The sequence below is a fragment of the Phyllostomus discolor genome, chromosome 2 (genome assembly GCF_004126475.2).
Source record: "Phyllostomus discolor isolate MPI-MPIP mPhyDis1 chromosome 2, mPhyDis1.pri.v3, whole genome shotgun sequence".
Taxonomy (NCBI): domain Eukaryota; kingdom Metazoa; phylum Chordata; class Mammalia; order Chiroptera; family Phyllostomidae; genus Phyllostomus; species Phyllostomus discolor.
The window spans coordinates 205278745-205306135 of NC_040904.2; the positions used below are offsets into that span (position 1 = coordinate 205278745).

The 27391-nt window shown below is 42.0% G+C and overlaps 1 protein-coding gene and 1 long non-coding RNA gene across 5 annotated transcripts in view; one reads left to right on the forward strand and one right to left on the reverse strand.

The window, feature by feature from the left end:
- The window catches only part of CRY1 (cryptochrome circadian regulator 1), a 58270-nt gene extending 43204 nt beyond the window's left edge, over window positions 1-15066 (reverse strand). The window contains exon 1 of one of the 4 annotated variants that reach the window (XM_028532558.2): window positions 14001-15063. In XM_028532558.2, the coding sequence (XP_028388359.1) occupies window positions 14001-14158 (158 nt within the window). In that variant the 5' untranslated portion in view covers window positions 14159-15063. Of the gene's footprint in view, window positions 1-14000 lie in introns of all 4 variants that reach the window. The other 3 variants (XM_036019525.1, XM_028532559.2, XM_036019527.1) reach the window with 3 other exon arrangements.
- Window positions 15067-15261: 195 nt separating this feature from the next.
- Window positions 15262-26480, forward strand: LOC118499176. Its single transcript, XR_004901702.1, has 4 exons — window positions 15262-16043; window positions 19957-22105; window positions 25058-25352; window positions 25579-26480. It is a non-coding gene; the product is annotated as an uncharacterized LOC118499176 (long non-coding RNA).
- Window positions 26481-27391: the final 911 nt, after the last annotated feature.

Below are 27391 nucleotides of genomic sequence, written 5' to 3' on the forward strand. Positions count from 1 at the left end.
CCCTTTTCTGGTCCAGGATCCAACCTAGGATCACATATCCCTTTAGTTGTCATGTCGCCTTAGCCTTCTCCAATTTAGTATAGTTTGCCTTTTATGACTTTGATAGTTTTTTGAAAAATTGAATTTATTGTGGTGACACTGGTTCACAAAACCATACATCTTTCAATTGTACAAGTCAATAAAACATCACCTGCATACTGCATCGTGTAGCCATCATTGCCCAAAGCAAAGTCTCTTTCCCTCTCTTTGCCCACCTTCACCTACCCTTCAGGGCCCCTTTCCCTCTGGCTATCACTACACTGTTGTCTGTGTCTATGTGTTACATATGTATGTTTTTTGGTTAATCCCTTCGCTTTACCTTCTTTCATCTGGTCCCTCAATCCCCTCCCCTCTGACAGCTGTCAGTCTGCTCCATGTTATCTATGCCTCTGTTTCTATTTTGTTCATCAGTTTAATCTGTTCATTAGATTCCACTTATAAGTGAGATCACATAGTATTTGCCTTTCTCTGCCTGACTTTCTCACTTAGCATAATAATCTCCAGGTCCATCCATGCTGTTGCAAAGCATAAGATTCCTCCCTTTTTTTCTGGCTGAGTAGTATTCATTATGTAAATGTATCTCAAATTTTTTTATCTACTCATCTACTGATGGGCACTTGGGCTGTTTCCAGATCTTAGCTATTTCCAGATCTAAAACTACAGTAAACACAGGGATGCATATATTTTTTCTAATTAGTGTTGTTGTGTTTCTTAGAATATATTCCTAGCAGCGGGACTGCTGGGTGAAAAGGCAGTAGCATTTTTAACTTCTTGAGGAAACTCCACACTAGGTTATTGTTAATGTAAATACTCAACATAGTTTCCCAAAGTGAACTTGTTCACACTTCTCATAGCAGTGTATGAAAGTTCTAGTGAGGAAAAAAAAAGACCAAAAGAAAGAATTTTAAAAAGAACAAAAAAACAAAAGAAAAAACACTTCTAGCTGTTCAATATCCTCATCAGTACTTTGTACTGCCAGATCTTTTCATTTTAGTCAATTGACCCAGAAGGTGTATAGCACTGTTTTACTGTGTTCTCAGAATTTTCCTATCTTTAATTATCACCTCACAAACGGTTACTTCCAATTTCATATACACATCCAACCTAATTTCCCTTCCTAGCTTCAGCGTTGTTAATCAATTATACCTGGAATCCTGTTGTTACCCTAATTTTGAAATGCCTAAAAACAAGCTTTTCACAGTGATCAGAAGGGAGAGGGCAGGGGATAAAGAGGGAAAAGGGTGAAGGGTTTACAGAAACAATTATAAAGGACATATAGACAACAACAAGGGGTGGGGGTAGAAATGGGGGAGGGAGGCGGTGAGGGGAAAAGGCAGAAAACTGTACTTGAAAGACAATTTAAAAAAAGAAAAAAAAAAGCTTTTCATACTAAACCCCCTAAACTAGCCCCTCCTGATTTTATGTCTCCTCTCTGGGATCTCACACTTGGAATGATTATTTTCTCCTCCTTTCCTGAGACCTCCCATATATGTCACCAAATCATTTTAGTATTTCCTTTTAATTCACTCTTTTCTTTCTATTCCCATTATATCACCCAAAGTTATAACTCATTACAAAAAAAAGTTACACTAAACACTATAATAAAGAACATATTTTAACACCAAAATTAGAATATGACCACCCACTATATGTCAATACCAATATAAGGATTGGCCAGCACATTCTCCAGTACACATATTCTACAGCACAGTAATTTAATATTAAGTCGCCCTATTTATAGCCTTCTAATTCCTGCTGGCCCTTATTACTTAAAAGAGCAAACTAAAAACAAACAAACAAACAAATAAAAAATTCCACAAGCATCATTAAGATATTTAATTTGTTATTATTGTTACTACTATGGAGATAGAGCTGGGATTAAATAAAGATGGCAAAAATAACTAGCCAATAGAATCCCATTTATAAAACAGAATTTTTCTTTCATCTCTTGGAAACCCTAATATCTATTAAAACAAATAAATAATCCAAACCAAATAAAATTATGTAAGAATTAATTTTGAAAAGTCAAAATTTAAAAACCTGTAGTTACATCTTTAATATTACTAGAATTATTTTTGCTATTGCCATACAGAAACTACATAATCCTTCTATATCCTTTGTTAACATATTGACTGATAGCCATGGTTAATTATAGTTTAAGAAAAGCAGGCTATTGTTTTCTAGTACATCTGATTCCTGTTCCAATTAGTGAACTTTGTCAAGAGTCAACGTATTAAACCTGTTTATGCCAGCTGAACTTTTTATTGTAACCATATAATTAAATTTTATATATACTGATTAAATGTGTAAAAAGAAACCTGTTTTATTGAAAACTACACTGAATATTTCACAAAGGCTTGATAAAAGGTGAATCACCAAGAAGTGTTTCTAATGAACTGTGGATAAGACAGTTATAATTGATCAGAATAAAAAACATACTAAAGAAATTCTGTACTCAAGTTTACTTTACAAGGGTGTTTCAGGTTTTAAAGAAAATGATAGGCCAAAACAGGTTATGGGTGTAATTTATGCAAGAAAGCCAACATAAAACTCCACCAACAAAATCAGAGAGAGGGACTTCCAGCCAAGATGGAGGCATAGATAGATATACTTCACTTTCTCTCACAAGCAAAAGAAGGACCAATTTAAAAACAAAAAAACAAGCAGAACTTCCAGAAAATCGAACTGTATGGAAGTCCGACAATGAAAGAGTTAAAGAAGAAACATTCATCCAGACTGACAGCAGGGACAGAGACGGGCAGCCAGGGCGGAGGAGGCAAGGCTGCAGCTGGAGGACCAGGTGGTCCCACAGTGGCGTGCAGTTAAATCAGGAGGGACAGCTAGAGAGCGAGAGAGACTGCACAACCCAGGGTTCCAGCTCAGGAGAAGAAAGTTTCAAAAACCTATGGCTGTAAAATTCTGTGGGTGTTGCAGTGGTGGGAGAAATGGCCAGTCTCACAGAAGAGTCTGCCAGAGGGGCCCATGGGGCCCTAGAACGTACACAAGCCCACTCCCCCAGGAATCAGCACCCAGAAGGGCTCAATTTGCTTGTGTGTAGTGGGGGAAGTTACTAAAAGTGGGGCAAAAGCTGAGCAAGTGGCAGTGTTCCCTCCCTGGCACCTCCCCCACAGAGAGTGCTAAAAGCAATGAGGTAGGTTACCCTGCCCTGGCAAATACGTAAGCCTCTGTCCCTTATAATGTAACAGGTGTACCAAGACAAAGAAATATGTCCCAAATGAAAGAACAGATCAAACTCCAGAAAATGAACTAAGCAACAATGAGATAAGCAACCTATCACATACAGAGATCAAAACACTGGTAATCAGGATGCTCACAGAAATGATTGAGTATAGACACAAAATGAAGGAATGAAGGCTCTACAAAGTGAAATAAGGTAAAATCTACAGGGAACCAACTGTGACAAGAAGGAAACCAGGACTCAAATCAATGGTTTGGAGCAGAGGAAGAAGTAAACATTCAACAGGAACAGAATCAAGAAAAAAGAATTAAAAAAAAAGTGAGAAGAGGCTTAGGAACCTCTGGGACAACTTTAAATATTCCAAAATCTGAATCAAAGGGATGCCAGAAGGAGAAGAGGAAGAACAAGAAATTAAAAACTTATTTGAAAAAATAATGAAAGAAATCTTCCCCAGTCTGGCAAAGGAAATAAACATACAAGTCCAGAGAGTCTCAAAGAAGTTGGATCCAAAGAGGAACACACCAAGGCACATCATAATTAAATTACCCAAGATTAAAGAGAAGGAGAGGATCTCTAAAGCAGCAAGAGAAAAGGAGTTACGTACAAAGGAGTTCACATAAGGCAATCAGCTGATTTCTCAAAAGAATCCTTATAGTCAAGAACGGGCTGGAAAGAAGTATTCCAAGCCATGGAAAGCAAGAACCTCCATCCAAGATTATTCTATCCAGCAAAGCTATCATTTGGAATGGAAGGGCAGATAAAGTGCTTCTCAGATAAGGTCAAGTTAAAGGAGTTCATCATCATCAAGCCCTTATTATATGAAATGTCAGAGGAACTTATCTAAGAAAAAGATCACAACTAGGAACAGTAAAATGACAGTGAACTCACAGCTATAAACAACTGAACCTTAAACAAAAACAAACTAAGCAAACAACTAGAACAGGAACAGAATCACAGAAATGGAGGTAAAATGGAGTGTTATCAGCAGGGAACGGGAGGAGCGAGAATGGGGGGAAAGGTGCCGGGAATAAGAAACATAATTGGTAGGTACGAAATATACAGTGGAAGGTTAAGAATAGTATAGGAAATGAAGAAGCCAACGAATTTACATGGACAACCCATGGATGCAAACTGGGGGGTGGAGGGAAATGCTGGAGAGGAGGGGGTATAGGGCAGAAGGGGATAAAGGGTATAAAAAATGGGACATTATGGTATAATCAATAAAATATACTTAAAAATCAGAACAGTATTCACTTATACATTCAATCCACAAGTACTTTCGAATACCTATCATGTGCCAGGTGTTCTAGGGCAGCAATTCTCAAACTTGTTAGTCTAGGACCCTTTATCCTTAAAAGTTACTAACGCCCAAGAGCTTTGTCTTACAGGCAATATTTATCAGCATGTATGTGAGAAATTAAAGTTGGAAAAATTTTAAAACAGAAATAAACCAGCACACATTCCATTAGCCATCATAGCAATAATGTGATCATTTATCATGTAGCTTCTGGAAGACAAGACCATACACATGTAAGAGAATGGCAGTTATAAAATCAAATAATGTCTTAGTGTTATTATACAAATAGTTCTGACTTCACAGATACCTGGAGCCTCAGGAACCTGTAAGTGCCCTTGGACCAACCACTGAAAACCACTGTTATAGGGCTGAGGAACCAATAATGAATCAATCTCTCTCCTGTGTAATTTAATGAAGGAAGAAATCAATAATTATATAAATTCAGGAAGTGGTAAATGCCATAAAGAAAAAACAGGGCACAGAGATAGACGGTGAAAAGTAGATGTGGGGAAGGCGCAGGAGCAATTCCTTTATATAAGATGGTCAGAAAATGCCTCTCTGAGGATGGGCACCGAAGGACTGGGCCCTGTTGTGGCCTGAGGCAATACGGTTCTGGGCCAAGAAGCAGAAAATGCACACTCCCTGGAAGCTACTGGAGAATTCTGAGCATAGGAATGACGTGATCTAATGAGGGTTTTTAAAATAATCACCTGACTTCCACATGGCACAGACTGGGAAGGCAGGTATAAAAAGGATAGTAAAGAACTTAGGAGGCTATTGCAGTAACCCTGCAAGAAATGTTGGTGACTTGGATAGTATGACAGCAGTGGAAGGGTGACATTTGAACAGGTATGGAAGTTATTTTGAAGGAAAAGCCGTAATAATTGCTGAAGGACCAGACATGGGGTTGTGAGGAAAAAAGAAATGAAGGAAAGATGGCTCCTAGGTTTTTTGCAGAACGAGGTAAATGTTTCTATTTATTATTATTTAGGAAAACCATGAGAGATGAGGGAAAGGGGGCAAGGCCTCGCCTAAGAGGCTCATTTCAAATCTGAGTAAACATCCTGGCTGTGAGGGTCTGGAACTCAAGACAGAGGTCAGGGCAGGAGATGGACCTTACGAAATCCTGAGGAACTCAAGTATGTGCCTAGATGAGATCATCTAAGGAATAAATGGGATAAAGAAGTGAGCAGGAGAATTCAGATCTGGAATTTCACCCTACATCAAGGCTGTCAAATTAACATACATTTAAAATGTGCAATTTTTGAGGCTTGCCTTTTTGAAATAACCAATGGTGTAAGAGGGCTTTTTTAGTACCTCACTTTTCATACTAGGACACAGACTCAGGAATCTCATTAAAGAAGGAACTCATACCTTCTGCCTCGTGGATGAACCTGGAGATTACTACACTAAGTGAAACAAGTTGGTCACAGAAAGACAAACACCATGTGGTTTTACTTACATGTGGAATATCATATCCACATCTCTAATGTCTCTAATCCCCAAACTTGAACTCCTATTTTCTCCATTTCCCTTGTTGGTATCTTAGCAGTATCTCACATTCATCAATGACCTAAAATAAACATATTCATTTCCTCATCTAAATATGGCCTATTCCTGTGCGCTCTTAGTTCACGGACAACTGTCGAAGAAACACAAAGCATGAGAATCTTACATTCTACTCCCTCCCTCACACCCTTCTCTATGGGACTGCCTTGTCCAGACAGTCACCTCAACTGTCCGCTGCACCTCTACAATCAGTCTCTTGCATCTTCTTCCTTATAACCTTTTCCCTAATTCAAGCCTGTGTTATCTGAAACTGTTGATAAAGCCTCCACACTACCACATCATCTCTTTCCTTCACTATTCACTCAGCTGCCAGTGTTATATTTCCTCAAACGGGGGCCAAAGTTACTCAGACTTGATCCCACTTTTTGATCTGAATTCTTATGTAACAGGCATCTGTTGTTTTAGGACATGTCCACTGACTTCATACTCATTCTTCGTTAGTTACTTCAGTCCAGCTGAGCTGATTCCACCCGTGAGGCACACAGTTCCAGCTTGGACCGTCAGAGGTGCACAGTGACTGGTTCAGAAATTGGGCCATCCAGAGGACGGCCTGTCTGAAAAGCCAACCCAGTATAAGTGAAGTTTGGGGCTGCAAAGAGAGAAATTTGGCCCTAGAAATGGTCTTCTGGTCCTAGCATTAATCCATGTCTGAAGCCAGTTTCTCTTGGATTGTTCAATTACACTTGCCAATCAACTCTCTCTGTTTAATCCTGTTTGAGTCAGGCAACCATCATCTGGAATACTAAACCAAAAGAACACTAAGCCACACCCCCTATCTTTCATGAATCATATGATTAAGTCATACCAGCCCCCTCATGAGTATCAGAATACTGTGCCTTCCCTCATATTATTTTCTTTGTCTGGAATTTTCTTCCCTCTGCCTGAAATTCCCTCCCCTCCATTCTCTGTTTTTTAAGATCCATCTCATGCTTCAATGTTCAGCTCAAATGGCTTTTTGAACTTTAAGGGGTAGGAAATGTCACTGAAGGATTTTAAAGAATTAAGGACATGGTGATATATGCAATTTTAAAAGACCACTCCAGTTGCTGTGTAAAGAATAAATTAGTGAAGGGCAAGGGGGGACAACGATTTGTAAACTACTCAAGTAGTCTAGGCACAGTGGGTGGTGGTGTGGGCTAAAGTGGCAATGGGGATATTTTTGTGATTTTTTTAATTTCAGAATAAATCCCTCTCTATACTGTAAACTCCCTAGGGACAGAGAAATTATCTGGTGACTACCATTTTACCCACAGAAATTAGCAAAATGATTGGCATACAATAGAGACTCAAATATTTGTTGAATAAATAAATGTATAATGAACAAAGTAATCTGTAAATTGTTTTGAGCAACTGGGCAAATGGGGACATTATTTATAAAATGAGAAGCACAGAAAAACTCCGTTTGGGATTTTTGTTTGTTTTTGAGAGAAAGGTAAGAGAAAAGATGAACTGTTTTACATTCAAATAGCAGGGGATCTACATATAGTGGATACATATGTGAGGATCAGGAAAATATAGTGGATGTGAATTCTGGGCATATAGACGGTAACCGACTAGGAATGCTGTAAAACTAGGAAGGTTGAGATCAAAGACCTCAGAGGCATTTAAGGGAACAGAAAAAGAGAAGTCAAGGAAGAACACTAATAGCCCAGACAGAAAAACAAACGTAGAAGGGCCCTCTGACCAGAGCAAAAGGAAGAAAGGAAGGTGTGGTCAAATGTGTCAAACACAGTAGAAAGTCAAGGAATGAAAAGTTTAAAAGTACCCTTTGGATGAAAACAGTTTCAGTGGAGTAGGTACCATGTGGAATGACACTAGTGTGGAGTGAGTTCAAGGGCGAAGAGGTGATAAAGAAATGAAATAGGCCTGTATCAGACATGAAATTTGTTCATGAAACTTGGCTATGTAAGAACTAAGTAACATAGTTGCAGGAGAGGAATACAGTCAAGGGTAGGTTTTCCTCCTCTGTTGGTTTTTGTTTCCTTTAAATAGAGCTTGGACTTAAGCATGTTTAAATGTTTATTGCAATCAACCTGCAAAAAGACTAAAGAAAAGGTGAAAGAATAATTAAAATGTGTTCCACAGCATATACCATATATGGTACATATCTCAAAATTTGTTGTCCATCTTAAATATGGTATATACAGCTTGTATTATACCCAAAAGAAGCTGGAACAAATATGAGCAAAGTTTTTAAAATGGGGTATAAAGAGATTAGTTTGGAATTAGAGGAAGCATTATCTCTCCCACAGAAATCATGCAGTAGAAGGAAAGAATGAGTAAATATGTAGGTATAACTATAGATTTGGTTACTGAAAATTAAGAGACTCTACATGTGATAGCATTAACTCTGTAATAATTAACACACTGAGGTTTAAATATTAAAAATAATCTGTTCATTGAAAATCATTTTTCTGATTTATGAGTTTAAGATATACATTAGCATCTAAGTTAAATGAAGTAACTGCCCCACTCTTAGACCCTAGGCTTACAAAGGAAATTTAAAAGGTATTTATCAAATGCCTTCTTTGTACAGACACAATGCTAGATACTGTGGAGAATGCAAAAGAGGGCTGTTCCCCCGTATGTCTACATAGCTTCTTTCCTCCCTTCCTTTAGGTCTCTTTTCTCATATTCATTCTGCTTTACTTCTCTCCAGGACACTTACCACCACCTGACACATCGCATTTGTTTTATTGACTAATTCTCCTCCTAGACTAGAAGCTTCTCAAGGGCTGGGACTTTTTCCTGTTGTATTCATTGTTGTATCCCCATACCAGAAATGGTGCCTGCCATGAACAGGAACACAAAATAAGGTTTTGGTTTAATGAAATGGTACCTTCTCTTCAAGAGCGAGAGGCACAATCTGTTAAACAGGGGAGAAATGAATATATAAGGAGTATATCAATATTTATACACTAAGGAGTACATCAATATTAATACTAAGGGTAAGTACTAAGGGTTAAGTACTAAGGGTAAAATGGTTTAAGGGTTCACGAGAGTTAATCATCTCAGGCAAGGTGATAGAGAAGGGTTTTATGGAAAAGGCAGCACTTTGACTGGGCCTTAAGGGCTGGTATTTGTCTACATGTGTATACAATTCAATAGTGTTTAGTATATTTACAGAGTTGTGCAACCTGCTAGGGCATTTCATCACCTCAAACAGAAACCATGTGACCCTGAGTTACCACCTCCCAACTCTTCCAACCCTCCCAATGCTAAGAAGCCACTAATCTACTTTCTGTCTCTCCATATTTGCCCATTCTGGACATTTTATATAAAGAGAATCAAATAATATGCGGGGGTTTGTGACTGGCTTCTTCACTGTGCACGTTTTCAAGGTTCACTCATGTTGTAGCAGGTACCATTACTTCATTTCCTTTTATAACTGAATAATATTTCATTTTATGGATATACCATATTTTATGGAGCCTTTGATCAGTAGATAGACCTTTGGGTTGTTTCCATATTTTGGCTATTATGACTAGTAAGAAATTATGAGTAATTCTATGAACATTTATACATATGTTTTGTGTGATATAATTTTATTGCGAGATAAGTGAAGAAACGAATTGAACTATTTTAAATCATTCAATCCAAAAATGACAAATTAAAGATAAAGTTTCCACTGGTCTAAGATCAAATGAGGCAAGAGAATTTTCATAAACTTTAATTTATTCAAGTCGAAGAACTGTCCTTTATTTTGCAACAACTTCCTTCAAACTTTTTTTTTACATTAAAGCATCATCTTTAATGAAACAATGGCAATATAAAAAGGTAGTTTTGTTCACTTACTTAGATAAAATAATTTTTTAAATGTGATTTCTGTTAAATCCAAGAAATGTTGACTGAAGGAAAGGGCATGAAAAAAAGAAGACAGAAACCCATATGATAGCCTGAATCCAGGCTAAAGAGTCTGCACATTATCCTATGATCAATAGGGAAATAAATAAAGTTGTTTAAATATAAAATTACTGACTCATGGATATCATTTCATTCAACAAATAATAATAATTGAGCTACTATTTATGAAAGGCACTGAATTTGGTGCTGTGAGAACAGACTAAATAAAACTCTGTCCCTGCCTTTTTATAACTTAGTCTTTAGTAGAAGAAAACAGTCTGTCTATTCATTATTTACATCTTTATCCATCTTTTAGAAAGGGAATATTTACTAGCTTAAAAAATCTTTTTAAAAAAGGAAAATATGGGACTATTCCTATTGTGCTTACCAGTTTTATATCACTCATTATTTGACAACGTGAGTTGCTGGATATACAAAGTTAAACAATATACAATTCCTCTCTTACAGAAGCTTACAGTGTAGATTTTATAAGCTTATAAACTGCTCTAGAAGAAACTTACTACAGACATTTAATTAGCATTTACCTAGGGCTTCCAATTTAATATCAAATGACAAGCACTTACTACTACCACTCACATTTTAAGCATGTTACAAATGTTCAGTAATTTAATGCTCCTAACAATCTATGAAAAGGGAATTATTACTATATAACTGCAAGATATTATTAATACATTAAAATATATTACATTTACCATCTTTTCCCAGAATCAATTTTAATGACACTAATTCTACTGAGTACTTTATATACACATCCTATATCATTCCCATCAACATCCAAACATCTTTAAAAAAAAAAATCTTCTCTTCACTTCATACCCCACACCATTTCCCTGATCCCCTACAGCAAAACTAAAAGAGCTAAAAGAGCTGTCTGTGTGAGCCTTCTCCCACCTTTCTCCTGCCAGCTTCTCTTTGAGCCATTCCAAAAAGGCTTTTGCCTCTGCACTACTGAAACCACTCAATTAAAGATTATGAATGGCCTCAAAATGCCAAATCCAATTTTTAACCTTTCACCCTTATCTCACCTGACCTATCAACAACACCTGACATAGGTTAAAAAACTCTTCGAAGTGCTTTCTTAGCTTCTCAGACACTCCAGTCCTCTGGGTTTTCTTACCTTACTAGATGTTTCTTCTCAGTATCCACACATTAGAGTACCCAAGGCTCGATCCATGGACCACCCCTCTCTCTTTTTTTAAATTTGTTTCTCAATTACAGTTAACATTCAACACTATTCTCTTTTCTATCTTTCTTAATGCCCTCATATAGTTTCATGGCTTCACTAGAATGCAGCTTCGACAAGGTAGGGATTTTTTGTTTGTTTTTGTTTCTTAGCTATTTTGTTTATGCTGAATGTCTTGCACCTAAAACAGTATCTGCATATATTAGGTGCATGACCAGTATGTTCAATGAATAAATGCTATCTTCATTTGGATGTGCAATAAACGTCTCAAACTTAACCAAGTTCAAAAGAGAACTCCAAACGCCCTCCCAATGGCATCTCTGACTAACTTCACTTTCTTAGCAAAGTGTAGTTCCATCCTTCTAGTTCCTCGAGCCAAATATTTTGAAAGCATTCCTAATTCCTCTATTTCTCTCACATCATATATCTAATCTGCCAACAAATACTGTGGATTCTGCCTTCAAAATACATTCAGCCTTTGACTACTTCTCACCACATATACCACTATCACTATGGTCCAAGCCTAGATGAATAGACAGCATCCTAACTGGACTTGACTTCCTGCTTCTTGTCCATCTGCACCGCCCCTCCCCCATCACATTCAGTATGTTCTCTAAAGCACAGCCAGAGACAATTTTCAAACTTAAGTCAGGTCACTCACTTCTTGGCTCATAATCCTGTAACTATTCTTACTTTCTTATGATGAAAAGCACAAAGCTTGCCAACTACCTATAAAGTTCTCCTCAATATGGCCCTGTTACATCTCTGACTCAACTACTACTTTTCCTCTCACTCTTTTCTGCTTCAGTTATATTGTCTTCTGCTGTTTCTTCCCACGGTTAAGGGAATTTCCACCTTAGGGCCTTTTCCCTGATGTTTCCACCTTAGGGCCTTTTCACCACTCTGGAATGCTTCTCCCCTAGATAGCTGCAATCCATATTTGCTTCATCACCTTGTTCTCTTACCACCTTCTCTCAATTTTTCCCAATCACCATATTTAAAATTCCAACTTTAATTCCAACCTCTTGTATCCTTTATCCCCTTTCTCTACTCTATATTTCTCCACAGCATTTATCACCACCAAATACTATATATATTAACTTTATGAAGCATATGCTCAAAAAGGACAAGAATTTTTGTCTGTTTTAATACAGAACAGAAAAAGGAAACAAGAATTCAAAAAAATGAGGATAGTCTTAGGAACCTCTGGAACAACTCCAGACATGCCAATATCCAAATCATGGGAGTGCTGAAAAGAAAAGAGGAAGAACAAAAAATTGAAAATTTCCCTAACATGGCAAAGGAAATCAACATAGAAATCCTGGAAGCACAGACTCCCAAACAAGTTGGACCCAAAGAGGACCACACCAAGACACATCATAATTAAAATGTCAAGGGTAAAAGATAAAGAGAGAATCTTAAAAACAGCAAGAGAAAAGCAGAGAGTTACCTACAAAGGAGTTCCCATAAGGCTGTCAGCTGATTTCTCAAAAACTCTGCAGGCAAGAAGAGACTGGCAAGAAGTATTCAAAGTGATGAGAGGCAAGGACCCACATCCAAGATTACTCTGTCCAGCAAAGCTGTCATTTAGAATGGAAGGGCAGACAAAGTGCTTCTCAGGTAAGGTAAAGCTAAAGGAGTTTATCATTACCCAGCCCTTACTACAGGAAATATTAAAGGAACTTATTTAAGAAAAAGATCAAAACCATGAACATTAAAAAAGCAACAAATTCACAACTACCAACTGAATCTAAAACAAACAAACAAAACAATAACAAAAACAAACAAAAAAAAACAAGCAAGTATCCAGAACAGGAACAGAATCATAGGTATGGAGATCACATGGAGGGTTATCAGCTTGGAGGGGGAAGGCGGAAAATGGGGGAAAAGGTGCAGGGATTAAGAAGCATTATTGGTAGGTACCAAATAGACAGGGGGGTGTCAAGAATAGTATAGGAAATGGGGAAGCCAAAGAACTTCCACGCAGGACCCACGGACATGAACTAAGGTGGGCGGGGGAGACTGCTGAAGGGAAGGGGTTTACCAAGCAGAGTAGAGGCAAAGGGGGAAAAATTGGGACAACTCTAACAGCATACGGCATAAAATATACTTTACAAATAAGAATTTTTGTCTGTTTTATTGGGTGATCAATGATCTGCTCGTGGAACACATTCCTTTCCATCGGGAAGCCTAACAATCATCTAGCCTGGTATTTCAGGAAAAGATCATCAAGCCTCCCTAAGGTTTCTTCCAGTGCTCTGATCCCTAGAAGCATTCTCCTTTGCCTAGAAAGAAAATCTGTGATTTGTCCAGTCAACCACAAGGAGGAGTCGAGAGGAAGAGCTGAGCAAAGAGAAACCAGGCAGTTATTTCCCCTGTTTTTCCTTCGGCAACCTCAAGGTGGAAGAAAACTAGGTTTGCAGGCGACTGTACTGAATGAATAATTTTCTCCACAGTGTGATTTCCCGAGACACAAAAGTAAACACTAAAAACCGCAATCCTTTCGAATGCCACAAAAGAGGCCAAGGAAATCAACCCACCGACCACTGAGAAAAGGGAGGGTGCTTCTTTAACTCTGCCACTAAGAAGTCCCCATAAATCCAGGGGAAGAGTTCCCATTAGCGCCGACACACGTAATTCACTCGCGGAGGCCAAGGAGTTCCAGCGCCGTTTGGCCAGAGAACTATTCAACCCACTCTATTCAATACTCAAAGCTGCTACAATTCTTACAACAGCACAGGAAGGCGGTCCCAGGTTGAAGTTCTCAGATCGGGCCGATCGCGTGTAAAGTCCTGGTTCATTAAACACCCAGTTCAATCCCCACCCCCCACCCCTGGATTTTGACTCACCGCCACCTGTTGATGCCCACGTTGGAGGAGCCGGCGAACCAGGGGTCCAGGATGTAGACGCAGCGGATGGTGTCAGCGCCCTGAATGCACTCCTTCAGGGCGGGGTTGTCGTGAAGCCGGAGCCCCTTTCGGAACCAGTGCACCGCGTTCACCCCCATCCCGGGGGCGCGGCGGGCGGCGGGTCACCGCTGACTTTCCTCTACCGAGAAATTCAAGGCACAAGGGTCCAGCTCATAACCGACACCTCGGCTTCCAGGAGGATCACCGCACCCAAAGAGTGAGGACAGGGCGGCAGAGGTGGGGGAGGGAAAAAATGAGCCCGAGGAAGGGACCGGAGGAGAGGGCGCTGGAGGCACAGCTGGACGCTGAACGCAGGTCGCCGGGTCGGCGGAGTCCGCGTGTGACGCCCTTTAGGAGCCGGCGCTCACGGCGACTGCCTGGACGACGCGCATAACTTCGAGGGCCGCAGACCCCAAGAGGGCGAGCAAGTTCCAGGAGTTCGAGCAGCCACGACAGCCCGAGCGGGCACCCGCAGTCCCAGGAGGTCCGTCACGGAAACCTCGCCCTACCGAGGCGGCCCTAGAGGAAAAGCGGCCCGTCCGAGGCGAGCCACCGAGCGGGAGGAGCAAGGGTTCAGCCACTGTGGGCCACGCTGCTTCTGGACCCAGAGACGGCAGTGAGAACGGAGCACGGAGGCAGTGATCGGAGGCGATGGTCGGAGGGCGCTGGACGGTTGCCGGCGGGTGACCGGTCCTGAGACAGCCCGGTGACTCCGCCGCCGACGCCGCGTCAGCGGCCTTGGTCCCGCCCCCGGCTCCTCATTGGAAGAAGCGCTGCCCACGTGACCACCGGCACCTCACGTTTCTGAAGTGTGTTTACTACAGCGGCTCGCACTGGCGAATGTGCTCGCACTTCAGTCGCTTCCAGGGGGCGGCAGCCGCTCAATCTCAAAACCCTCGATCCTCGCCCAGACGCTGGGCTCCCTGTCTCTGTCCCTTTCCTCGGCCAACAGGTCGCCCCGGCCTGGAAGGGACCCCAGTGATCACAGGCCCCACGTGAAGAAAGGCATAGCCCCGCCCCCGGGGGCCGTGAGCAGCTACCATAGGCTCAGGCTCGCTGAGACCCGGATGAGCACGGGGATGCGGAGAGCTCGCGGGCGCGCGCTCTGCTTGAAAAGGCGCGTGCGCTTTCCCTGCGTTCCAGAGGGAAGTAGGGCGGGGCCGAAGGGCGGGAGCGCGCTCGGGGGGCTGTACCGGTGGGGTCCGCAAGGCCTGGAGACAGCTTTGTTCTCTCTCCAGGATTCCCCGCGTGTTGTGAGGGCAGAGTGGGGTGGACGGAGGAAAGTAGGAGGCTCCACTTCGACGCTGATGCCAAACTACGTGCTTCAATCCAGCTTTGTGCAAAAAACCCTACTTTGGAGCGTATGGTGCCATTCTTCTGGACCTCGAGAGGCTGTACCCTTATACTTGCTCTGGGGAAGAGGGGTTTTTGGCAGGGCGGGAACCAAGCCTTCGTGGACTTATTGTAACTCCTTGATACTAGGGATATATCAATAGCGTGTCAGCTCTAATCTCTTACATTTAGTGCGGCCTTTGCTCATCTTTCCAAGGGCAATGAACTGCAGGCCATTCTGTTCCTTATTCACGTGTTGCCCTTACATTCATTTTACAATTAATGAATGAACCAGACACTGTTCGAAGTGCAGGAGATACAGGAGAGAAGGAAATAGGCTAATGTCTCAGTCCTGTGCGGAGTGCACAGTTTGTACCTCTAAAACTTTACTCTTGCTTATTTTTTCTCTATAAAATGCTCTTCTTTGGAATCTGCTGCTGCCTACAAACACCTTTGCCCTACCTAGTATATTTCTACACCTTACTTTAGACTCAGATAAAGTGCGACTAAATGTGTGAAAATATTCCTTCCCCCAGCTCCTCGGGAGATTTAGGATCTACCTAGCCACCAGGCATGTCTCTGATACTTCACTTAATCACGGGGTATTGTGAAGACTGAATGAAAAGCGCCTGCTTTAACACCAAGCGCAAAGTAGGTGCTGAATAATTGTACCTATTACTAAAATAATGTGTCTCTGATTCCCTCTAGAGTGCCTTCTTAAGGACAGGGACGGGCTTCATCCAGTTCATTTTGCATCAATACCCAACCCAATTAAGAACCTGCTACGTAAGCATTCAAATGTTTATTAAATGACTGAATTAGTGAATGCATTTGCCACCAGTGTTTGGCAAGGTTAAAAGGAGGAAGAATATGGCAATTGTTACTGGTTAAATAGTCTCTCTAAAATTTATATAAAGCATAGTACCGTACTTGTGAATGTGACCTTATTTGAAAAGATCAAGCTAAGATGAGGTCATCAGGGTGAGCCCTATCCATTGAGATCAGGGTGAGCCCTATCCATTGAGATCCTTATAGAAAGGGAGAATTTTGCTCTGGCTGGTGTGGCTCTGTGGATTGGGTGCCGGCCTGCATACCAAGGGGTCCCTGGTTCCTTTCCCAGGCAGGGCACGGTGCCTGGGATGTGTGCCCTGTCCCCAGTGGGGGGTGCATGAGGAGCAGCCGTGCATTGATGTTTCGCTCCCCCTCTTTCTTCCTCCCTTCCCCTCTCTCTAGAAATAAATTTAAAAAATTTTTGAAAAAGGGGAAATTTGCACACAGACTCACACAGAAGGGAAATGCTCTGTGAAGACTGGAGTAATGCTGGGGGAGCCAGGTGAGTTTCAGAGCTAGTCACCACCCTCCAGATGTTACTCACCACCCTCAGTGGCATGCAGATTATTTTGAGCTAAAGTCAACAAACCCCGCAGGTTCCAAAGGAACTTCTGACTCCCACCTTCACCACCTAGAAGAATTTAAATCAGGAGCTTGACCTATGATAAGAGTTACCACCAGAAAGGACCTTTAAGTATTTTTATGTCAGGGCAAACGCATACGTAATTACTGAACATGTGCTCTCCCGCAGTGACCTTCTGAAGTCCCAAGGAACATTACCTCATCCCTAGCTCAGGATGTCTTCTGTACCCATGTTCTCTGTCTGTCTCTGAACCTCTCGTGCATGTGGGATCTCTGAAACTCTCTCATGTCTGTGGGGTTCTCATACATATGTAGGTGTTACATTTGATTATTTTCTCTTCCTGGTCTGTCTTGTGTCTATTTGATTTTTAGGCCAGCCAGATGAACCTTAAGGGTAGAGGAAAGTATTTTCTTACCCTACAGCTGCCACAAGGCAAGGGACTGTAGAGAGGGACCCAAGAGAGCAGCCTGGAACAGATCCTGTTCCCTAGCGCCTGCAGAGGGAGAGGGTCAGACTTCCGGCCTCCCATGGCCAGACAAATTCATGTTGTTCGAAGCCACTCATTTGGTAGTACTCTCTTACTAGCAAACTAACAACAGTAATATAAATTCAATCATCTAGTGAGCCAACATGTCTGGAAAGTATTCCCTACCCTGGCTTCTGTTGCCACACAGAGGACATCGTGTCCTTTCCCTTGGTTTCTTAAGAACATTTTGGATTATATGTATGAAAACTCTTTGTTTATTTACTATAAAGTATTGAACAGCTGTTTTTTATCAGTGGGGATGAGCCTTGGGTGATTACCACTCTAGGGTTCCATCACCTACGCAGAGGAGGTTGCAGACGGCTGGACCCTCATTTGGACTGCCTCATAATACAGGGCCTGCTGTACTTTTAAAAATACAGTGTTTCGTGTTTGACTTTCTGCAGTTTAAAAGTAAGCAGATTGGCCCTGGCTGGCGTAGCTCAGTGGATTGAGCTCGGGCTGGGAACCAAAGTGTCCCAGGTTCGATTCCCAGCCAGGGTACATTCCTGGGTTGCAGGCCAGAACCCCCAGCAACCGCACATTGATGTTTCTCTCTCTCTCTCGATCTCTCTCTCTCTCTCCTTCCCTTCCCTCTCTAAAAATAAATAAATAAAATCTTTAAAAAATAAAAAAATAATAAAAAAAAATAAAAGTAAGCAGATTGTGTCTAAAGACACAATTAATTGTTTTCAAGCATCCAAAGAAAATATTGGGAGGTGGAGGAGGAGAATATTGATTTGTGTAGAGTGGACTTGTGTTTACAGATTGTTCATTCAATAAAGATGGATTTTATAAAACAGACAGCTGTATGTGGGTATGTGTATAACTTTCATTTACACATAAAAGTACTAGTTTATTGTAAAAGTGTCAGTATTGTCAAATATGTATTTCTCAAAGACTGAAGGGTTTTTATGGCATATAGATGGTTACTTTAATATATCTTTGTTATAGGGGAGGAGTAACCATTTAATAATAGATGGCTTATTGAACACCTACTATGTGCCAGGTACTTTACATAGTTATTCACTCTCATACTAATTTTTCGAGGCAGTTTATTTTTATTTAATAATAATTTATGCCCACTTTGCTGAAGACACTAAAGCTAAGAAATACAAATAAGTAGTAAAATTAGTTAAAAAACCAAGATGATTTCTCAATCTAAGCTCTTTTCTCATAATATGCTACCCCTCACTGACACCAGCACTCCCCTGCTTTTTCAAGGTATTTATTTATAAAAGAGGGAGAGAAGAGATGGGCGCATTGTCAGGAATCTCGGGCACTTCTGGTTGGCTTCAACATCATGGTAGCAAAAGTATGAGCCTGGGTTGTATCTCAGCTTGACACTGATTTTCAACTTTTTCTTTATCTCATGGCACGCATAAACTAACTACTAAAGTTCTGCAGCACACCAAAAATATATTTTTGCTAATCTTATCTAAAAAGTAGGTATAACTCTGATTCATTCACACTGGACAGCTATTATTGTGTTGGCTGCTGTTCTTTTTTTATTTGACAGTCTAAGGGAGAAGAGGTCAGTGCCCCTGACTAAATAGTCAGGTATTGCATGTTTGAAAAGTTCTTTGGCACACCCATGTTTTTCTTACAGCACACCAGTTGGAAAAAATCCCTGGATTAGTTGATTACCTTTAACAAGTCATCTAGGCTTTCTTGACCTAATTAGTTCACCTATAAAGGAGGAGATTGAACTAGATGACTTCCAAATTGTCCACGCTATTTTAAAATACTAGGATTTTATGAGTACAGCCCTGCCATGGGCTCAAAACAATCCAAGAAGAGTTCTGTTAAAACATTCTTTTATTGCCAACAAAGTTGGGAAAGTCAATATCCCTTTGATGTCATGAGCACCCTTGGCAAAAAATGCGTCAGTCTCTAAACTGAAAGTCTGTGTTCTCCCTGGAGCCTGTCTTGCAGACGTGATTTTGGGCATGTGCTTTCAACACACAAATAATGAAGGAGTAGACTGTGTGATCAGATCAATTTAGTCTTGATGTAATATGAATGTTAGGCTGGCAGCCCCCCGGTTGAGGGACCCCCAAAACTAGTCTTTGAGGGATTGAATTTAAATGTGTTAAAGAATCACTGTTTGTTTTTTAAAAGGTAATTTATCATTCTCATGTGAATATAAAATGAATACATGTAAAAGGTTTCACTTGTTAACTAATAAGGGAATCAGTAAGATGTTACAATGGAATAGAAGATTTCAAAGAGTTACATGTATAGGCCATCCGGAATGTTAAAAATTAATTTGCTTAATATATGCAAAACTGGTTTCTCCTACAGAGCAGTGTGGGGAGGGAAATCAATTGCACTTTCACAGGACAAAAGATATTTGCACGCTCATGGACAAGATTCATCTGCATTGCTTTCAATTATCTACAGTTTACAGAGTTGTAAAATAGTCCAAAGGTACAAACAGGCAGAGTATAACTTGGAGGGTGCCCTACACAAGAGCCCCAGTAATCTTTTGTGCCTGTTTTAAAGTCATTCACAATTTTTGTCACCTTTTCCACAGAGAAGCCTTCTCACCTGCCCATTCTAAGAAGGACCCCTATTTTGTCCCTATTTACTCTCATCGTAGCACTGATTATAATATGTATTTTTAGGTGTTTACTTATTTATTACCAGCCGATGTATGCCTGCCTCCACCCCAAATGCAAGCGCCAGGAGGGCAGAGACTGGGGCCTGTCCTGTTCTTCATTACAACAACAGCAAGGTGCCGGGGTGCTTGGTACTCAATAGACTCTCAATCGGTGTTCTTCTAGAGAGCGTGGTAACACCCAATTGATCGCCTGGACACTGTACTACATTCACATGTCAGTTATCAGTGTATTGTCTCTCAGCTCCCAATGTACTATCCGTGTCTGCTCTGTGGAACTATTCAGCTCCTGGAAGGATTTCTCCCTCGCCGCTGGCACCATGTTAAACACTCCCGGTAGGGGGCGCGGGAGGGACACCGCAGGAGGAAGGGGCCTCTTGCCGGCGCTGTTACGCGTGTTTGGTTCTCTTGCTCCTTCTCTGCGGCCAGAGGCTCTGGCGGTGAAGACACACTGTGGCTCTGGCTTTTATCAGGTTTCTGTGATATGCCTGCTGACGGGTTCCTGGGGAGGCTGAAGGCATTCTAGCAGGCAGCTCCCCTGCCTCAGCCCACCTGCATTCTCACCAGGTGCTTCCTTTCCTGTGGCCTCTCCCAACCCTGTTCGGCTTTTGTCTTTCCACCAGCCTTGGCTTCAAGCGTGTATAGCTCCACTCTGGCCCAGGTCAACTTCTTTACCATCCTGTAGCCATCTCAGACTCCAATGATATCTGAGTCCCTCTTGGAGATAACCCTGGGCACTCCCCTTCCAAGTTTGTGCTTCCTTGGGTACTGTCCCGTGGTTCTGGGGTATTCTTCATGGTTCCCTTTCCTTCTTTATAATTAATCATTCTTTTTGTGAAATATTCCCTGTTGGATTTGCCGCATGGTTTCCATCTCCTCATTGGATACTGACTGATACAATCCATTAACTGACAGGGTCCACAAAAGTGTGCTTGTGAACAATTTTCTTGCTTGTTCTTAGCCATTTTCTCGCCTATGTGTAGGTAGAAAGTGTAAACAGTTACAAATGTGGCAACTCGACCTTGTGAAATATTACCCAGCGTTTCTCCCCCCAGATCTTTTTTGTCCTGTGACTGTACCCATTCGGCCATTGGATGGGAGTCCCCTGTTGCCTCAGGGGGGCAGAACTAGAGGACTAAGGTAGTTCAACATTTTTTGTTCTAAACTCAAGAGCCTCGATCCAGGTGTAAGTCAGGAAAGATTTGCTGTTCCATACCCCGTCCCCCCAACATGCTACGAAAATTCTCTAAGCTGGAGTGGGATATGAGTGCAAGGAAAGTAAGACAGATAAGCATTGGTCTTTTCTAAAATAAGAAGACGGTATCTCACCTGACCCTACTTAGGATTAGCTGCAGATCCCTGGCTAAGCTGAAGGTGTTCTGAGAGGAGTAGAGTCCTGTGTCAATCTCCCCTCTGAAAGTTGGAGGCTGACCTTCGTGGAAGTCGCCCTGCCTCTTTCCTGCAGCCCCACCTACAAGGGATGCCTGCAGGCAGAGGGGGACTGCAAAGCCCTGCCACGCCTCCTGCTGGCTAAGAGAACACATGGATTTTTCTAGACGTCCCTTCTTCCTCTGAGGGCTGCAGAAGTTAGCTGAAGGAAAACACCAAAAAGAGAATCCAGGGAGGGAGAGAGGAAGAGAGAGAGTGAGAGAACAGCCAGCTGTCTCTTTTTATAGGGACACTAATTTTATTAGATTAGGGTCCCACCTTCATGACTTCATTTGATTCTAATTACCTTTCTAAAGGCCCTGTTCCAAATACAGTCGCATTCGAGGTTAGGGCCTCCACACTTGAATCTGGGGGCTGGGGGTGCGATCATAATTCAGCCCATAACAATGTCTTTCCCTGCTCTCCAGAGTAAGCTCCATGCTATGAGCTGCACGTTTGTGTCCCCCTAGAATTCATACGTTGAACTCTAACCCTCAAAGGTGATGGTATTAGCAGGTGAGACCTTTTGGGAGGTGCTTAACTCATGCGGATGGAACCCTCGGGAATAGGATTAGTGCTTTTTATAAAGGAGGCTCCAGAGAGATCCCTGGACTTATCCTCCATGAGAGGATACAGCAAGAAGCCGGCAGTCTACAATCCAGAAGAAGCCCTTCACCAGAGCATGACCATGCTGGCACTCTGACCTAGGATTTCCAGCCTCTAGAACTGTGTGGGATAAATATTTGTTTATAAGCCACCCAGTCCATGGTATTTTGTTACAGCAGCCTGAATGGACTAAGACTATGCATTTAATGCATACTATGCATAGTGCATATTGCATAGTGCATAATGCATATTTAATGCATAGTATGCATTAAATGAATGAATGAATAAATACCCAAAAGACTGTTTAAAATATCCATATCTACTGAGTCCTGAATATGTGCCAGACACAGAACTGCTATTTTAGGCACCATGCTATGTATCTTAAATACATGATTTCAGTTCATTTTTACAACAGGCACATGAGATAAATATTACTATTCCTGTTTTACAGGTAGGAAAACTGGAGCCCAGAATAGTGAAGTCCTCATAATTTACTCTCTGAAGTGGGAATGGCAGGAGATAATCCCAAGCTCTCCCCACTCCAAAGGCTGTAGGTGGTCCAATACACCCGGCTGCCTTCACTGCACTGATGTGTGCGTGCTTTTGCATAGATGTGACATAAGGACCGTCAGAGCGTGCGGAAAGGCCGAATAGTTCTGGTTCAGGTGAATCTGGGTAGGATTTTTGCGGAAAGTAGCACTTGCCCAAGGAAAAATTTTTTTTTTAATTTAAAGGAATAAAGGGAAGTATTCCAAAGGAGTAGATGATTGCACAACATAAAGGAATATATTATTTATATGTGATATGATATGATATGATATATATTATGTAAAGGAATATATATATTTATGTATTATATTATTTTAAATGTTCATGGAGTGAAGCAAGGCAAGTATACACTGAAAACCCGGTGAAGAGTAATAAAAATCTGGAGAGGTATTTGTGATCACCGCAACACCAGCACAGCCTGTCAGTGTGAAAGGGGGCAGGAATGGGAAAGAAGGGCAGAAGGATGGTGCTGGATTGTGCGCATAGTACTCAGCGCTGCCGATGGGCTTCTAAGGGGCTCGTCTGTGGTGGTGCTCGAGCACTCAGGGAGGAGTAAGCCAGCCGCGGCTGGGGTGGTTGTATTGAGACAGCAGCTCTTGGAGAAGGGTCTGGGTAGAGAAGTGGACTTAGGAGTTGCTTCATAAGGTAACCAAAGCCAAAAAGGACTGCTAGGAGCTCTCTGAAGAAAATACAAATGACAAGCATTTATGAATTCAAGACAGAAAAAGAACAATGTACTTAAAGGTAGATTTTTAAGTAACAATATTTAGCAGCCAAGACTGAGGCAAGTTGGAATAGGTAGGGTCTCTGGTACATATAGGATGGGGCAAAAGTAGGTGTACAGTTGTATGTGAAACACAAGAGCTATTCCTATATTATTATTTATTGATGATTGCATTACTTTCCATACAAACAAGCATAAACCTACTTTTACCCTATCCTGTATGTGCTGGTAGGGGAACAGGCACTGCCCAGCCCACTGCTTCCCAGGCCCCCACCTCTCAGAATCCCTGGAACGCAGAGGTGTCTAGGGGTGGTAATACCACCTGGTGGCTAATGCAAGAAGCACAAGCAATTTCCCAAGAAACCATAAATACGTTCTGCAAAATCTCCATTCTGCAAAGAGGCACAGTTAAAACAATAAGGCTATAGAAAATATCTGATTGAGACAGACCACTGAAAGTGCAACTTAATAACTGTGCCACAGCAAAAAAAAAAAGAACCTAATAAAATAATAGTGCAATTAAAAAGAAAAGTTTAATCTCTGATAAAGAACTAGGTAATGAAATACAGGGCTTTGCCTTTAAAATGTAAAACTAGCCTGGTGTAAATGAATATAAGAACAGATTGAGGCTACCGATTCATGGAGGCAGAATTCAATAAACAGAGATCAGGTAGAATTTCACCTTTAAGGCAGAGGACATGACTAGATCAGGACAAAGGAATAACAGGATGATGACTCAGGGGTATTCAATACTGGACTGTATTCTCCTGTGGCTTGCTGTGTTCAGCTGTTGTCACTTAGTACAGCAAAGTGGAACAAATTTATGGAACAAATCATTGACTTATAGGGTAAAACTGTGTACGAATCAACACAACTTTTGCCTTTTACTGACATCATTTCTCCATCGACCAATCACGTGGAGATAATTTGCATAGAAGAGCTTGTAAGTCATTTTCCATTTCAGGCACTCACGGGGATCTTGACCTGCTGAGCATTCTGCATCCAATCCCCACCAACCCTCCCCGCCCCACTCCCCTGCTCACATTTTTGCCAGTCTTCAAAATTTAATTCCATCTTAGGCAAGCCCTTTTATCGCTCTTATTTAGCTGATAGGAATCTCAGTCCAGAAAACCAGGTATAGAGAAAAATGATTTTCTAAAACTCAACTTAATTTCTCACATCATGCTTCAAGTTGGCAGGAAATCCATCTCAATCCTTCTTGAAGCTTTCTTCTCCTTTTCTGGCAAGGTCATGCAGCCTCATGCAGTTCCCTGAATTTGGGGAGTTCTCGGTCACCTGTCCATTGTGGCCTCTATGAAGATGGCCATTGTCTCTCTCACATGGTCCTTTCAGAGCTGGGTGCTCGTATTTGGGCCTCACTTACAGAACGATGGTTTGGTTTTTGCTGCTGGGATCTCCCCCCAACCCCAGCCAAGCAGCCACCTCCCTAGGTCACTGTTCCACTCCTCTGGGGCCTTGTCATTTCCTCGGGGTACTGACACCAAGAGGCATTAGGACCCCTGCTCCTCCCTCACTTTTAGGGAACATAACTCCTCTTTGTCCCTGGTAATCGGAACCCCTCTTTCTTCTGAGATACTTTTTGCAATTACCCTCGCACCCGAATCTCCCTCGTACCAATGAAGAATGTTTTAGTTGTTAACAAAAGAAAATACAGCTCATATAGACCTAAATAAAAATATATCCGCTTAAATGACTGAAAATATAGACATAAGGCTGGTTTCAGGTTGGGATTTATTTGGTTAGCCAATAAAACTGATTGAAATATATCCTTCTGTTCCAGGCCCTGTTCCAAGCACCGTGGATGCAGGGCTGAGCAAAGGCTCTCCTTCCCCGAGCTGGACTGCCGTGTGCTATGGAGCCAGCTGTCCCTCTCAAACTCCGCTCAATGACATGCTTGTGAGCAAATGAATGATTACTGCTGTTTCAAGCCAGCAGGTTTTGGAGTAGTTGGTCACACCACAATGGTAACTGGAATGCTACTTGTGAACCCTACAGAGCTTCTAGCATTTCAATCTTATATTTATGTAAGTGTAGGATTGATTTTAATGAGACACTTTTATCAAAGATAAGGAAAGGTATCCATTTTTTAAAAAGATCTTATTTATTTATTTTTAAGAGAGAGAGGAAGGGAGGAAGAAAGAGATGGAGAGAAACATCAGTGTGTGGCTGTCTCTCGTGCGCCCCCTACTGGGGACATGGCCTGCAACCCAGGCATGTGCCCTGACTGGGAATTGAACCAGAGACACTCTGGTTCTCAGGCCAGCATTCAATCCACTAAACCACACCAGCCAGGGTGGAAAGGTATACATTTTGAAATTAGAAAATCGCAATACTAATGACAGTAATAATGTCCATATCTATCACCTGCCTATTTCCTTTCAGATCCACATAAGCTCTTTTCTATTCTGCTCTGAATCCTGCTCCTTGGTATTTGGCTCCCAGATAGGTCTGGCCACCCCTCCCAGCCACCACTATTACTTGTGCCCTAATTTCTGACAGTGGTGACGATTCCTCATTGTCCTACTATCAGCTGGACAGCCCCTGTCTCAGGGATGCCACTTTCTGTGTGGTAACTCCCACGGTGGCTCTGGCTCCCACTGACAGCCTGTCTTCTGGGCTCTGATAAGATTTTTTCATTTGCTCCTGCAGAGCCAGGGTGGTACCCCTCACTGATGTCACTGACCTCTGCGGGGTCCCACCAGCCTGCTTGCCTTCTTAGCTTTACCGGTACTAGTTCCCTTTGTCATTTCCCTTTGTTTGGAAGACCTAAAGTGGTTCCTGTTTCCTTGCTGTACCTTGATGGACACCATCGCTAACATTTACTGGTGTGTTCTAGGAGTGAGCCTATTCGGAAGCTACTGTCAGCTCAGTCTTCCAGACGAGGCTGCTGGGGCTCAGAGACGAAGCTGCCCGAGATCACGCACGCATGCTCAGTGCTGTTAAGGTCTACAAGAAGTGAAGTGCAATCAGAAATTACTTTTTTAATTAAACTTTAAGTATTGTGGAAGACTCAAAGGGGCCTTCTGGGGTACGGAAGCATACTATTATTTGATCTGGGGCTGGTCAGATGAGTGCTCACTGTGAACACTTACTGCACTGTTCCCGGATGGGGGCTCTTTTCCGTATGTTACACTTCAGTGAAATGTCAGCTCTTGCTCTAGGTATGTGTCAGTTTTGAGTTCTTCCAAAATCTTCATTGAACTCCTCATTAAATCTGTCTTTCTCAAATGCTAAATCTCAAGATACATAATTCCTTCTTTAATTGTGGAGATTAGGGTTCCAGTTTCAGTTCAAGTGCACATTATAAGAGATTTTGTGGAACAGTTGGGTGCCAGACGTGAGCAATGACTAAACACATGCAGGGGGAGCCCGGAGGGAAAGACCACAACAAGAAGCTGTTACAGCCTGGATGTGTGTACTGCCCAATAAGACGTTCCTTAGAATACGGAAGCTAATAAAGGAGTAAACCCAAGTGGAGTTGAAAATAAGACCTAAAGGTTAAAAAGGCGGAGGGTGTAATAAAGGCCCTGCATTGGGAGAAAGCCACAGGGAAAAGCTACTGAGGAGTGGACAGAGCAAGGCAGGGAATGGTAGGGGGAGGGAAAAGGCTATCGTCACCTAAAGCAGGCCAGCAAAAGGCATTTCAGAAATGAATTTTCTGGTAGAAAAATGTTATCCGTGGTTATCATTGGTGCTCAGGTCTACCTGCAAACTAGGGAACAAAATCTACATTCAGGTTCCCTTGGGATATCGAGCTGTCAGTAATATGTTTTCCCATGTGCCAGTGAGACAAAGCCCTACTGATTTCCCCACTGCTGCCACGTCCTCGCTGGCAGAGGTTGCAGCAAATGCAGGACAGGGTTTGGGAGTGGGGAGGTGGGAGGTGTGGAGTACAGGTCCCATGCCCTGGGCCATTGTTCCCATTATGCCTCTCCCCCCAAACACCTGTTTCTTTCTTTTAAATTTTGTTATTGTTGTTCAGTTACAGTTGTTCCCATTTTTCCCCCATTACTCTCCCCTGCCCTGCCCACCCCATCTCCCACATTCAATCCTCCCCCATGTTGCCTTTGTTCATGGGTCCTTTATACATGTTTCTGGATGATCCTTTCCCTTC